We start from the raw sequence: 16,157 nt of genomic DNA on the forward strand, positions 1-16,157 counted from the left end.
CTGTTAATTGTTTAGCACCAATACACCAAGTCAAATTCCTTGTATTTGTAAATGTACTTGGCAAGAAACCCCGATTCTGATTCTGATTCTGATCCTCCTGGCCCACAGGGGGCGCTCCTCAGCTCTGTGGATGGTGTGACAAAAAAAAAAGGGAAAGAGTGGATTTCCTCTTTTCAGTATTATGAATGAATGTCTGTTCTTTAATGTTAGCCCTTAACTAGTTATTATCAGATAAAATAATCAACACGGTGCTGATAACGAGCTGAACTAAGCTCGAATAAATTAGTTCGAGATGTCTGCGAGTGCGGTGTATGTCTTGGATTTGAAAGGAAAGGTAAGAAAAAAGGGGCTGATGCTGCTTTTGCTAAAGCTAACGCTAGCCGAGCTAACACATTCTTTAGCTGTCAGATTATTATGATGTGTCTCAGTCTGATATAACATTACCAAACAGTTTGAGATGCTTTGTGAGGGGTTTAGCTCGTAAACACAGCCCCTGCATTTCACCTAAACAGTGTAGCTGATGTCATGTGATGTATTAAAGTGAAAAATAAAAGGCCACGTAACATTAACCGCAGACAGGTGAACAGCTGTTTGCAGCCCAGGATCCAAAACATCACTTTAAAGACTCTTTTCTGATCCTGTAAGAAGTGTTATTACTTACCAAACATGACTTTTTAAAGCAGTGGTGACGTAAAAGTAATAAATTAAGATGCCTTTAGTTCTAGATAGGGCTGGGCGATGTGACCTCAAATCAACATCACGATTAATTGAACATTTGACCTCGATTACGATTATTTAGTTTTTGCTTTTTTGCCCTCACAGTTCACTGACATGGTCTCTACTGCAAATATGCTCAACTATTAAAGCTGGGATGTTTTTTTTCTAATGAAAGAGTGCATATCTGATTGACTGTTTTGTGGTTATTTATTGAATATTTGGAACTGAAATCTACAATTCACTTAGCAGACTCTTTTATCCAAAGCGACGTACATCAGAGAGTAAGAACAACACAAGCAAGGATCTAGAAAAAAAAAGGGAACAATGTCAGTAAGAGCAAACGATCAGCTTTGAGTCCGATTGGACACACAGGTGCTGACAGGAAGTGACCAGAGGCAAAGCACAACATTGAGGGCAGTTCTTGAGAGCTCTAATCAGTATAGAAACCATCTTATAAGTCGTCGTTATCAAACAAAAACCATCGTCATTACCATCATCATCATCAATGATATGGAGACCATCATCATTAAGTTAGTAGGTATTCATAAAGAGCTGGGTCTTTAGCTTTTTCTTAAAGGTGCAGAGGAGTTTGGAAGTTCATTCCACCACCGGGGGGCGACAGAGGAGAAGAGTCTAGTCAGAGAAGTCAAAGCGTCGCTTAAATAAAAACGACACATTTCAGTTTTAAAGTAGAAATGAACTTCTCTAAAACAGTAGGACATGAATAAGTTGCATTTCTTGCTAACAGTTTTTCCGCAGTGGTTACATTTGACTTCTTTTTGTTCTTCGGTGTCTCGTCTTCCCTAAAGATAAAATGTGTCCAAACTACGGACATTGCTTCCATGTCGCGGAATGGACGTGTGGTCATGTGACCCTGAAAATAATCGACACGGGCAAGATTACGTTGGTTAGAGGTTCTGTATGTCGGTTTCGATTAATTACCCAGCCCTAGTGCAAGAATGGGCAAATTTAGCTGTTGGCGTAAAAGCCTGTATCTATGTTTTGTCTGAGTAAAATAGTCAAAGTGACGCGTTATGAAGAAGTTGACACCCAAATTGAAAAGTGGATTTGCATCTACGAAATGTTTCAGTGATGTTTCCACAGTTTAGCACAACCCACGCAGCCTTACGAAACATTCTTCAGGAATGTTATCAATGTGGGCAGAAAAGAGTTTTTAAAGTATGACCACATGGATTTATTGAGGCTGTGTTAGAAACTTTAAACCCTCGCCAACATTCATAGTACTTTGTCATGACTCATTACCGTTTAAGTACGCATGTTTATCACAAATACTACATCCGTCTTGTCTTGTAGTAACAGTATCGCACCTGCACAAACAACGTGTTCTTTCAGGTCCTCGTGTGTCGAAACTACCGGGGAGATGTGGACATGTCGGAGATTGAGCACTTCATGACTCTTCTGATGGACAAAGAGGAGGAGGGGACGCTCTCTCCAATCTTGGCCCACGGAGGAGTCCGTTTCATGTGGATCAAACACAATAACCTCTACTGTATCCTCATTTCTCCCTTTATTATATCAGTACCCAACAGCATGTCAACTCTTGATGTTGTATTTTAGATTCATGTATTGTTTTTTTACTGTTTTAACTTAAAGTGGAAGTTGCTACAATTCTTAACTTACTTTTTGTCAGTGGTCGCAACGTCCAAGAAAAATGCTAGTGTCTCACTGGTCTTCTCCTTCTTGTACAAAATTGTCCAGGTAAGATTTTCTTCCTCTCACCTGCTTTACTGCTAATGATTTAAGATAATAAAAAACAACACCAAAGCCATGTACTCTGTATGTACAATTTTATCCACACTGGATTATAAAACAGTGTTTTGTCTTGTTCAGGTGTTTTCAGAGTATTTCAAAGAATTGGAGGAGGAGAGCATCAGAGATAACTTTGTCATCATATATGAACTGATGGATGAACTGATGGACTTTGGCTATCCTCAGACCACAGACAGCAAGATTCTGCAAGAGTAAGTATCCTTCTATTAAAAGCCTGTTTTTTCCTTTTCTCCTAAGTTAATGTAAAAAAAAAAGACCAATAATCAGTATTTTACGGTTTCCAAATTGACAGCAATCAAAGATCCCTCCATTTTATTCTTAAAACAATCATGGGGTATAGAGAAGATTGAGAAGCTCTTCTTAACAGTATTAACAGCTGGATGAAAGCTTCTTTAGCTCTCTCTCTCTCTCTGTATGTGCCAGGAAAAGATGTTGCCTCTTGGGGCTCAAACTCAGGAAACACACTGACACCTGGTGGCTTGTAGAACTCACAACACTCATCGACAACTTGGGCCAAACTACTACACCACCTCACTGAGTGAAATACTTTACACTGGCACATTTGTACAACACAAGTCTAAATCAAGTCACTGAATCTGACCATTAAATCTATTCTTATTATTCATTGGTGAAATAAATACTTTTGTTCAGAAGCATTGTTTAAAGGATGTGATTGCACAACATCACACAGGACAATAATTTACTTTCTTAGCCGAGAAGCCGATTACTAAGTTATTGTTTCTGAAACTCAAATTCTTTTTAGTGTAGTTTTGGTCAAATGTCAGTGGAAGCTTTAAAAAGTATTTTTTTTAAAAAGAATTATTTTTGGGCCCTTCAACTAGAAAGGACCGTGGATAGATTTGGAAATCGGGAAGTACAGTAGGGAATGACATGTGCGAAAGGAGCTGCAGGCGGGACATGGGGCGTGACCTAACCGCTGGGCCATCAGCGCCCAGAGGTTTATGCATTTTGACTTGATTTATTTTTCTTATGAGTCCCAAAACGATATATTAGCCTATTTCATTTCTGACAGTGTATCAGGTGGAAATGTTCTAATATGAATATGAATATTTTTCTGTGTTCACCTGCACATTTCTGTATTATTCCTGTCCTTTCATTTGACTTGAATATGTGCAACACTTAAAAAAACACTCTGCACTATTGTCTGTGCTACAGATCTTCATTATCATAGGCCTGTCTTTATTTAACATATGTTTTTGATTTCTACCTGATACTTTTCATGAGTTATATTCTTATCAACTATTTCTTTAAGTGTTTATATCCCTGGTTTCCTCAACCAACTAAAATAGTGAAATTTAATTATCCCCAATGTTAGTGTAAAGATAACATTTAATTAGAACAGATGTTTATTGTCATTTTGACATGTACAGAAGAGTACAGGCACGTTTGAATGTTTTCTTTTTTTTTTTTACAAAACAAAAGTATAAGAGCAAATCAATATAGAAATAAGTATCTTTAATTACATAGCACTTTAAAATAAATTACAAGAGACATTAAAAATAATAGAGCAACAAAATTTAAATAAATTTAAATACAAAAACACCAAGAAATATAGAGTGTATAGAACTGAAGACTTTCTCAAATATAAAGGGAGACACAGGATAATACAATGAAAAAGTATGTATGTGGGGCGCCATTAGCCCAGTGGTTTGTGCGCGAGCGGCCCAGGATTGAATCTGACCTGTGGCTCCTTTACCGCATGTCATTCCTCTCTCTCTCTCTCTCTCTCTCTCTCTCTCTCTCTCTCTCTCTCTGATTTCATTCTCTATCCACTATCATATCTCTACATAAAGTCATAAAAAGCCTCAAAATAAAACTTAAAGAACGGATGTGGGTTCTTGTCCTAAGAAGGAGTGAATTGCTGTAATAAAATAATTGTTGCGCCGTTAAATCCGTTTTTACAGATTGCTTTGTCATTCCTGTAAATCTGCAAGTAAGAAAGGTGTTAGTGTACCGGATGAACGTTTGAACTCTGAGCACTGTGGTTGACACAGATTTGTGAATGACCGTTTAAACGTACAGTACTGCGGTTGATGCACACACGTAGCAAGCTAACTCTGGATTTCCCCCAAACTTCAGCAACAACTCAGACTATCCTCCCTCTAGTAACCACAAGTCTCTCTCTCTTCTCCTTTGATGCTTTGTGGGAATTCACCACTGCAGACGGCTGGTTTCCCTTTTTGTCTCTTGTTTTTCCCTCATTCTCTACGTGTTTGTGTCTCACAGATACATAACCCAGGAGGGGCACAAGCTTGACACTGGCGCCCCGAGACCCCCTGCCACAGTCACCAACGCTGTCTCCTGGAGGTCAGAGGGCATCAAGTACAGGAAGAACGAGGTCTTCCTGGACGTCATTGAGTCAGTCAACCTCCTGGTAGGAACTCCTTGTTTTAGAAGTGCTGTGTTGCTCAAGGAGTGACTGTCAGTGTCTGTAAACTTCCTCCCTGTGTGCGTCACTAAATAAGCTCGGTGCTTTTGCTGATTTTCTTAACACTGGAACTGGTAATCCATCTGTCTTTCAGGTTAGTGCCAATGGTAATGTTCTGCGTAGTGAGATCGTGGGCTCCATTAAGATGCGCGTCTTCCTGTCTGGAATGCCGGAGCTGCGGTTGGGACTGAACGACAAGGTTCTGTTTGAAAACACTGGACGTGAGTTCCCTCATGTAACATATTCACAGCCTGGTGGTTAGTGTGCATGCACCATGTACAGAGGCTGTAGTCATTGAGAGTGGACGGCCCGGGTTCGAATCCGACCTGTCGTTCCCCACTCTCTCTCAACCCTATCCACTGTCCTCTCCCTAAAATAAAGGCAGAAAAAAATGCCTAAAACTAAATCTTAAATAATAAATATATATATTTGAGCTTGACTCTGAGCTTCAGTGATTCAACATTTACATTTTATTAAATCTCCTGTGAGGAACTTTGCATTGATTTTGGTAGCTCTGTGGACAAAGCGGTTTGTCTTACCCCTTTGCTGATCGTGTCCTGTTCACGTTTAAGGAGTGTTTTCTAACAAAGGGCTCACCCTGCTTTAAATGAACAGTCAAACAAATCACTTACTTTGAATCTTGGCTGTGGAAAATGTAAACAGAGTCTGTTTCTGCAGCGTGCAGTAACTCACTTCTACTGACACCTTCTCGGCAGCAGTGCTTATAAGCGGTAAAAAACAGAAACAATAACTCCATATAAATGATCACATAGGTCACATAGTTGGTTTCCTAACTAGCTGAACACTCCTCACAGGAGCTTTAACCTTTCTAAGTATGCTGAAGTCAGACACTTGTTGCACATCCTGTTTTCATATGGTGTATCCATCTGTTTCTTGAACCTGACTTTTAAAAAGCCCTAAAAAATGTTTATGAGTGCAGGTAGAGCTTTGGATTTTTATCACTTGACAGTTAATGCAACTATAATCTATTTTCTTTCTTTCTTTAATTTGCATCCATGTGTGTGTTTTTTTTTTTTTTTTACGCAGGGGGTAAGAGTAAATCAGTCGAGTTGGAAGATGTCAAGTTCCACCAGTGTGTCCGTCTGTCTCGCTTTGAGAACGACCGCACCATTTCTTTCATTCCCCCTGATGGAGAGTTTGAGCTCATGTCCTACCGCCTCAACACTCATGTGAGTACAGTGCGTCAGAGACACCTCTCGGCATAGATGGTACTCTTTTAAACAAGGTCTTAGAGTCGAGTGTGGCTGACCTCAAATAAGAGTATCGGGGTCAAATTAGAACCTGCAACGCCAAGCAGTACACAGCCGATATAAGCGTATTGCATGTATTGATATTTGTGCTTTAGCTGGTTTAAGATACATGAAAAAGGTAGTTTCAAAAATGCCTAACTGAGGTCATTTAAGACAGTAGCTCTTTTTACATTGAGATCCACTCAATAGAATATTGATGTACCATTATATGACGACGCTATTTAAACAGCGCAGACTTCAATACACACACTCACACAGAGCTGTTCTGTCCTGCCGGCTCAGAGATGCTGTTTCATCTTTGGGGTAACTAAGGGGTGAACGTCCTGCTCAGTATGCATCTAATCACATATTTTTTTAAATATAAACAGGTTTTTAGAAATTACAGGTTGTCGTTTATTATAAAACAACAAGTGCATCATCGTTGGCTGTTGATGATGCAGCAGCATGTAACATACAGGTTGGTGTGTAGTTATCAGGATATATTTTTTGCATTATTGGCCTCAAAAAGTGTTAAGGCGCTTCTCTATCCCTAAGTATCTGTAAGTTTCATGCAGTCATACTGTCTTTCTCAATATCTCTTCCTCATCATGAGACCCAAACAGTTTCAACACAATGCAAACATGAGTGTAGACTATTTACTGTTTAATGCTACGTTGAGTCATTACACCCATCTGCAACAACACTATGAACCCCTATACAATCTACTTCAATCCAAAACTGTAGTCCGACCAGAAATTCTACTTTACAAACTTCTTCCTTTCAGTTTTTCTTGACATAGTTAGAGAGGTGATAATTCTACTTTATATTTATTATGTAAGTCCCAGTATGTGGTGGTAGTGGTGGTGTAATATAGTGCATTACATTGAAAAGTGTTCCTTATATTTTGCTCCCATCGTGTTTGTTAATGAAGATGGAAAAATGTGTTAAACTCAAATTCCTCTAATCAGGTTGTTGGTTCTTCTTGTAGTAACATCGGCCATCCACTAGATGGTGACTGTGTCATGTTTTGCATATACTGACAAACATGTTTTATGTTATTGACTTTATTAAAGATTAGATGGACTGTAGGTAAATAAAGTGTGTTGTTTGTGTCTCAGGTGAAGCCCCTGATCTGGATTGAATCTGTTATTGAGAAGCACTCCCACAGTCGGATCGAGTACATGATCAAGGTCTGTCTCTTTTTCACTTCTTAAACCAGTTCTTGTGTCTTTCATTGTAGCATTTTTTTGTGGACAATTGCTTCCATAGTGATGTCTGATAATTTAAAAAAAAGGGTAAGCAGGTTTTGTTGTCCGCACTGGCTCCAAGCGTGTGAAGCATCACAGCAGAGTACTGCATACTGTAATGGTTTTCTAAGACGCCGTGGCTCTTTTTTGTCTCATGTTTTCACACGGCTACCAATAAGCCTCGGGGGTTAATGCTCTGCTAAGACGGGACGCCTTGTTTAACTTGACCTGCTTGTTCCTTGTCTCAGGCAAAGAGCCAGTTCAAAAGGCGTTCCACAGCCAACAACGTGGAGATCCACATTCCTGTGCCAACGGACGCTGACTCACCCAAATTCAAGACCACAGTGGGCAGCGTGAAGTGGGTGCCTGAGAACAGCGAGATTGTCTGGTCCATCAAGTCCTTCCCTGTGAGCAGAAATCATAACTCATTAGTATCATACAGATGATTAAAAAAATGACTGTTTTTAAGTAGCAATGGTGATTTGTGGATACAGTTTGTTTGTGATTTTACCTGATACAGTCAGTTTCTACATGTGTCCATAGGTTATTTGTGTGTGTGTCTGTGTTTGAAACTTGAGGTTTATAGTTTGTGTTTGACTTCTCACAGGGTGGAAAAGAGTATTTGATGCGAGCCCACTTCGGTCTGCCGAGTGTCGAGGCCGAAGACAAAGAGGGGAAGCCACCAATCAGTGTCAAGTTTGAGATTCCGTATTTCACCACCTCTGGCATCCAGGTACGTCTCAACACACACACACACACACACACACACACACACACACACACACACACACACACAATCACATGATCTCTGTCAACGTTAACGTTTAATCTGCATGTCTCAGCACGTACAGTAGGCCGAAATCAAATGAGCTGAAATGACTTCCCCATGGAGGGACAAGGGAACGAACAAGTATACGATTTAATCACAGGAAACTGTTGGTCTAACCGAGAGGATCATTCCTGTTTGGTAAACCACCTGGGAGACGATACAAACAAGTGCAGCAGTTCAGTTTTTCTGTGTGTTTTCAGTCCAGTGCGCATGCATGCATGCATAGTCTAAATGTCTTGTGGTTCGCTGTTGTTTCCCTGTCATCCTTGAGGTAGAATTTATGGCACGCAGCAGCGTCTCACACAAACTCTCTCAAGAGCAGGAATTCAAACAATTCATGTCTGCCTTGTTTTTGTCCAGAGGGGGCAGTATGAGAGCACTGTTGAACTGTGACACTCCTCATGTGGTACAGTGTTAAACAAAGCAGCCTGAGTCATGACCCCTCTGCCTTTTTTTGTGTTAATCACAGTGATAGAAAATGTCTCTCTTGGTTACATGTCGGAAGATTTATTGGATCTTGATTGTAATTCCCATGATACTTAAAGAGAAGTTAATGTTTTCCTTCATGTTTGAATGAAAACGCTGGCTGACCGCAGATTTACACAGATGTGCTGCACCTCCTGTGTAATCACAGTTGTCCTGTGATTATGTGTGAAGCACCACAGCAACACGAAATGAAGCTTCCCCGTGTCCTGCAGTGAAGGAACGATGGCAACCTGACAATCATGGTTTGAAAATATGTCATTGACCCATATCTTATTATTGTGTTGAAGTAATACAGTTTGTTTTCAGCTTGTACAATTACAACCCAGCGTTACATTCACCAGATCTTACTCCACATTATTCGTCTAAAACTCTGAAATTGGAATAATTCTAGCGTCATGTTGGAACCAGAAGTTAAACATTTACCGGTGCTTTCTTAAAAATGTACTTTTTCAAGGAAGTTGGAATGTTTTTATTAACGCCTCAAATTACAAGAGAAACATTTCTTTAAATAAAACGACTCGAAATGAAGGCAGCTCAATGATCACAGAAGAAGATTAATGCATAAACCTCATAATTATTCCACTTTGGACACTTTGCACATTTGGATAAAGAAGCAGTCTCTCCTCCAACAGCTCCTTCAGATTTCATTATCATTGCTGTGAATATTCATTTCTGAGTAGTATTAAATTGAATTATAATGATTTATTAATATCCTGATGTGCTGAAATAACTACGGTATGTAAAAGTGTTATGTAGGCACAGCAGTGTCGACAAATCGTCTCCATGACGACAGTCAGACGAGATGGAACAGCTCCTTCTATATATTAAAAATTCAATTCTTACACTTCAGTTTAAAAGATTTAATTTGAAAAACCTGACAGTTTTTGCTGCTTCCTGTTTGTATGTGAAGCCAGCGCAATGCAATGTAATGCCAAGTTCCTTACAGCTGTCTGCAGCCTTACACATACTACCAAGAACAACAGTACCACTACTAGTTATGATAATAAAAATATTGGACTCAGTATCGGTATCGGTGCACAAGATTTGGAATCGGATCGGAACTGAAATAAGTGGATCGGTGCATCTCTGCTTTTGTAAAGTAGACAGCAATATCATGTTTTGTAGGTACTGGATCACAATTTATCCTCTATGATCAACTTTATTCTTTTCACCTCAGGGCCCTCTCTCGTACTCACACTTGATTTAAATCTCTGCTTTCTGTGTAGCTGTCGGTAAAAGAACTCTTTGGTCCTTTTTTTCCAGCTTCTCCACAGTTCCTATGAAGCTCAATAAAAGGTCATTAAGTTTTTATGGAAATGACACAGCCCACTCGGAAACAAGCAGCTCACACTGATGTTAATTGAACGTTAATTGAAATATATCGTACTTTTAATTGGGGTGTTTTTTGGCAGTAAAAATACACTTGTCATTTTTAAAGGTCATTTGACAGCTGAGAGAAATAATCTGTTCCCTCCCTTCCTTTCAAATCTTTGCTAATCCATAAATGAACAGATGCTCCGATAAAAGCAAGTGCATGGAGTCGCAGCGCAGCGACAAAGGCAGGTGTGGAGTCACTTTGCATATCCCAGAGGAAAGGCCTTTTCCTCTGTTATGTATTATTTTATAGACAGAAATGGATTTAGATTACATTTCATACCCGAAAAATGAGAGTCAGAGGTGTTTCAGGTCAAAGACACTGAAAGTGACTAATGGATTTTTTTCTTCTGTAGTTCCTCTTCACACTTACAACACATATTACTGAAAACACTGATTACTCAACTCTTCTTTTACAGTTTCATATCAAAAAGAGATTTTGTCAATAATAAAAAAAACACTTTTGGAACAGTGATCCACTCAATCTGTGTTTTAGCACATCTTTCTTTATTCATAAGAACACCAATAAAAATATAAAAACACATACAGTCATTTAGTACACACTGCATCCTTTTGCATGGACGAAACACCTGATGAGTTTAGTCTGAGAAATCTTAGCACAAAGTCCTCATCACTGTTTGTGTATATATACTGTTTCATATATATGGAGACTGTCGAAAAGGACGACCTCATTGAAAAATATGCAGAAACCTGCGAAAGAGCCCAAGTGTAAGAAACGTTTATTTTTACCGTTTACTGTATTTTGATTAACTGTCGAGAAAGAAGCCACCTGAAGAGCTCTGAATCTGAAAACCACACACCTCCTTGGCGAATTTTATATTTGACATCTAAAATGTGCACTACTTTAAAATTGATGTCTCAGCGTTTATATTTGTGACTCAACTATTGTTTTCAGCCTCAACGTTAAGAGAAAAAAGAAAACCGTAGTGCTCTGTTACCTAAAGAGGTTGAGAGTGATTCTTCATACGATGTTTTTTCATTTACATTTAGGATCTGAAATTATAGACCTAGAACATATATATGGATTTTTTATTTGAATTATCTGGATTAATTTAGCTGTTACTGAATACAATAGAAGTAGAAAACACAGTACGATACAACTCAACACATGGCTCATGATTCAGATAATATCTCAATTCAGGGATTCTGCACAAACTGGTATCAAGACAATAATATAATCATACATCCTTTTACCGCTGTCCAACATTATCCTGCTTCTTCTTCGTCTTCTTTTATCCCTCTGTCAACTTCTTTGTTTGGCCAATTAGCTTCTGTTCACGTTTCCCTCGTTCATGTCGCATGAAGTGGTGAAGCGGTGAGAAGAATTGGCAAAAATTGCCGTATTTTTTTCTAATTTGAAATTTCAACATTTGCCACCAGCAATTCAATAATTGTATCACACGAGTGAGTCACAACTCGTGATATTGCCAAATCGATGTTTTGGTCCCTTTTTGTAAACAGAGCGCTCTAAGGTGTCCCCTGTACCTCCTCTCCATCTAACAGCCTAAACTCTCTGCTCCGTGTTTGCAGTCACACTGCGGTGCACCCAGTGTCTACTCAGAGTCGACTTAATAAGAGCAATATTCCCATCGAGCCTGTAACCTTTTCCCTTATTACAGGGCAGCAGCAGCAGCAGCAGACTGGCTCTCAGGCTCTAATGCAGCGCTCTGTACGTGTGAGAAGAGGCCGAGTGGAGTTTAATTAGACACATGTAAATATCAAAGCATGAGAAAGTTCCTCTTAACTCCACCACTAAGTGCAGGGGGTGGCACATGTCGAGTGTGTATAATGCACGTCACTGCACCTTGTAAATGTGACTAGAAATGAAGGAACCCCGCACTTTGAGAGCAGAGGTGTAGTTATATTTTCACATCTCCCGTCTTTAGGTGATGTCGAAGGATCCCAAACAAGCTGGCAGATGCTTATGGGGCCCCGGCTTGGACCGAAAAGCCTGATAAATCCAGACCACACATGTAGTCTGTACTTACCAAAACGCCATACAACAAACATCCTCCCTACCCCTTCTCATCTTACAAGCCATAATGATATTTTGCGGAGGATGGCTTCTGGTGGCGTTTTGCTGACGACGTACCCACGGTCAGGCCGGCTGCATGTTTGGCTGCTGGCTTCGGTGGAGAGAAGTGCTGCGCAGGCAAACTCGCTGATCCCGTGTCTGTGTGTTTGTCGTCATGTGTCTGGTGGCCACGGCGCTCTCGCTCGCTCGCTCTCTCTCTCTCTCTCTCTCTCTCTGACCTCACCGTGTAGTAGAAGGTAATAACAAGGCGGCCACTACCGAGGCCTCACCAGAGGGCCGCCATCTCTCCGTCCCCACAAATTCCTGCCCTGTCTGTCCTGCTTTCAGCTGAGAAGCGGCGACATTTCCCAGAGAAGGGGTCGTGTCAGCCCTTAAAATGTACCGTGCTTTCCATCGCTGCTAATCGTGAGAGAGCAGTTCTATTTCTTTTACTTGCAGAAAGTTTTGTGTGAAAGTTTTTTTTTCTGCAAAAAACACGGAGCGTGAAGGAGATGTCTGTAATTATTACCACAAGATAAAGTGAGACGACACAAAGAAGAGCGTCCTCCCTGTCATTGGCATGAAGATCAAATGAATAAGTCAGTACTTCATCTTTCATCCAAACAAAGTCGCTAAAGATCTAAATAACATGGACCGATTCAAACACCTTGTTTTTTTTCTGCACTTGACGGGCGAAATCGCTGTGCAGTGATGGGTCAGGCTGGCAGGTTATTTTTAGATTGCCTTCTCGTAATTGAGCGATGTGCTAACACTGTTTGTGGTGAAATATTGCACAATAGCTTGTGAAAGTTGTATCCCGATAATGCTAATTCTGCATTTTTTCTCTCCACACAGGCCCTTAAGTAAAACAATATGTTACAGTTATGTAGATGAACTTAGTGAAAGCCGTTCTGTATCTGCTTCCCTCTTCTCACAGTGACTCGTACTACTGCTTCCTCATCAGCAGCACCACTCTTACTACGACTTGCAGCTGGCAGAGTACTTCACTGAAAGTATATCTCTGGCCTCTGAAATACTTAACACCTGTAAGGCTTTAAAGGTAGCACCTGAGAGGCAGCTTTACAGCCTGCTGGTTTGCAAACATTCAGAAGCGACAGTCAAATGATCAAACTGATGCACGGTACGCTCAAACTGAACAGAAGATACTACGCGCAGATCAACAGCGCTATGAAGAGGTGCATGAATCTGCATGATTAGGGGCACTTCCAAGTGGAGTGAAAGCTCCCTCGCTTGTCTTTTTCTAGATTGGTTGAAAGTTTAGTTGAGGTAGCATTTCAAAAAAGAAAGAAAACCCCAAAGCCACGAGAGAGAGAGAGACGAGCTGCTGCATTCACACTCGATGCCGTTATTGTAAGAAAGACTGTTGGGAGGCGCTGGTGGTGCAGTGGTGCAGTGGTGCAGTGGTTAGTGCGGGCGCCCCATGTATGGAGGCTGTAGTCCTCCATGCGGGCGGCCCAGGTTCGAATCCAACCTCTGGCTCCTTTCCCTCATGTCATTCCCTACTCTCTCTCTCTCCCTGATTCCCAACTCTATCCACTGTCCTATCTCTCCACAAAAAGCCCAAAAATAAATCTTAAAAAAAAAAAAAAAAAAAAAAACTTTCAGTGGTGTGCAAACTGAACATTGTTCATATCACAGAATTCAGTCTTGGATGAGCTGTAGAATTTTTTTGTGTCATTCACTTTTGTTTCCCTCTGCAGGTGCGTTACCTGAAGATCATCGAGAAGAGTGGGTATCAGGCCCTGCCGTGGGTGCGCTACATCACCCAGAACGGAGGTAGGTCGAAGAGTTCAGTGATACTTGTACAGAGTGCCCATATGTGCAGTTATTAGGCAACAGTTGGGCAATACAATGCAATGTGGTGGGAACCAGCTTTGAAATGATGCAGTTCTATGAAAAAGGGGATACACTGTAGAACATGAGGCAATGTGGCAACGTCCTGCGAAATGTGAGAAAGTGAACTTTTTTTTTTTTTTAAGATATGTTCTCGACTGTCCTCAGTCTTGTGGCACCGAGATTGCCGAGGTTGCACATGTCGGCCTTTTCGCTAATGTTGCCACTAATTGCTAAACATCCTCATCTCATTTCCTTCATGTTTCATTCATTCTGGGTGGAAAGCATCAGCTGCCTCTGCTTGATTTCTCTTCAATTCCTCCTCTTTTCATTGTCCATTTGATTAAGTCTTGTTCATTTCCTCCACAGATTACCAGCTCCGGACCCAGTAGGCAGCAGGCAGGTGGAAATCAGAGGGGGCGGAGTCAAGCCGCTAATGTGATATCAAATGGCAGGTGTCAGTCATGAGATCAACTGTCGGTATCATTTTTTTTTTTTTTTTTTTTTTGTATCTGTTTAAGGAATATTCATTTCGGATCAATGCAAATATTAGAAGGAGCCTTCGCTTAGGAAAGGTTTAAAATAAAGAAAAAATAATTAATTACGTCATACTACTGTGTGGCTCCTAATGTGAGCGAGGCCAATACAGCAAGAGTAAAGTTTACATCTAACCCAAGAGAAAAAAAATCTTATCACAGCGGGTCAAATAGTTTAAAAAGAGTATGTTACATTTGTTACTGTAATCACGTCCACACAGGTTTAAAACACGCTCCGGTCAGTGTAGTAGATGAAGCTGCTTTGTTCTACCACAATTCCTCTTTTGTTGATTTATCTGTATATATTTGTTACATGTCAATGGACTTGGACTCAGTGTTATCTGTTGTAAATTTAAAAAGCTCACTTGTTTTTGTACCATTACCTCCGTGTTGATGCCATTGATACATGCCAGAGTGATGCCTGCCTGCTCGGCTGTTGTGCTTTCTATTCGTCAGTGTGACTCCTCGGACATTCAGCTTTGCATAAAAACATGAAGTGCGCTCATTGAAGTTACTCAGTAAAACAAAAAAGAACAGTTATAAATCCCTGTTTTTTCCACCCCCCCCCCCCCACCCGGCACCTGTTTCCCCTTTCCCCTCTATGTAACCACGCTGTTTGAAATCATTAAATGTCTATTTAGAGAAAAGTTTTCCATCGTCTCTCTGCGTCATTTTGTGTGTGATGTCACCGCAGTCATCACACTATAGTGACATCGTGTCATCTGGAGGCACCTGTCCCACAAAGCAGTGAGGAATGCTGAACACAGGGGAAAACCGAGGGGGGGGGGGGGGTTCTAGTATCAAGTTTGTGGTTGTAGCAAACCCTGGATGGTTCTTTTCCACGCCGTGCTGGAGGTCTTTTCAAACAGTGCTCCTCTTAATACCCAGGGCGCGTGATATCATAGGCAACAGAGCGCCAGCACTCCGTAAACATGCAGGAGAGCGAGGGGAGGATGTGACTCAAGCTGTGGTCAGCGCTCGCAGACATGCTCGAGAGAAATGTCGGATGGACGCAGCACAGACCGGCTATTGTTCATGCCAAGCCAGACTGCAGTGGTCCTGCATGAGGTCATTCCTGAAGTTAGTCTTGTAAGGGGACTGTGATATTCTTAATTCATGAGTCACTTAAAGCAGGTGCTGAAGGGTCAGTGCATGTCGCCATAACTTAAAGATGCCACGTCTGGCCTTAAAAACCATCCCAGGATTGACTTGATTCCCTAATTCATGTGGCAGGAATATTCTTGCAAACATCTGTTTTTGACGCTCTTATTTAGCAGATTTATCCGGTCCAGGAAAAGAAGATTTTTCAGTTTAATGAAATGCTTTAGTATTCACAGAATAAGCAGCCTGTTTTTCAAAACAAACAACTTGCTGTTTAATCCAAAGCTGTCTTTTCTTTCCTTTGAGACACGTTTCATTGCAACACATGAAGATTTATGAGAAAACAACTTTGATAATTCTATTCTGCATGACATTGAAATACATTTTCTTCCATATTTGAGACAGTGACTGAAATATTAAATCAGATAAATCTGCTGCATTTGACAAAAACAGGGATATGTAGATAAAGAATGATCAGTTGACCTCTG

At 40.6% G+C, this 16,157-nt stretch overlaps 1 protein-coding gene across 1 annotated transcript; it reads left to right on the top strand.

Moving 5' to 3' along the window:
- Positions 1-131: 131 nt before the first annotated feature.
- On the top strand, positions 132-15,218 carry ap1m1 (adaptor related protein complex 1 subunit mu 1). Its single transcript, XM_061045284.1, has 12 exons — positions 132-334; positions 2,071-2,227; positions 2,369-2,436; positions 2,569-2,699; positions 4,756-4,903; positions 5,052-5,178; positions 6,005-6,147; positions 7,326-7,397; positions 7,703-7,861; positions 8,062-8,187; positions 13,900-13,975; positions 14,402-15,218. The coding sequence occupies exons 1-12, from the start codon at positions 293-295 to the stop codon at positions 14,422-14,424; spliced, it is 1,272 nt and encodes a 423-aa protein (XP_060901267.1). The 5' UTR covers positions 132-292; the 3' UTR covers positions 14,425-15,218.
- The last annotated feature ends 939 nt before the right edge of the window (positions 15,219-16,157 follow it).

The sequence above is a fragment of the Labrus mixtus genome, chromosome 8, assembly GCF_963584025.1.
Source record: "Labrus mixtus chromosome 8, fLabMix1.1, whole genome shotgun sequence".
In the NCBI taxonomy this organism is placed as follows: Eukaryota; Metazoa; Chordata; class Actinopteri; order Labriformes; family Labridae; genus Labrus; species Labrus mixtus.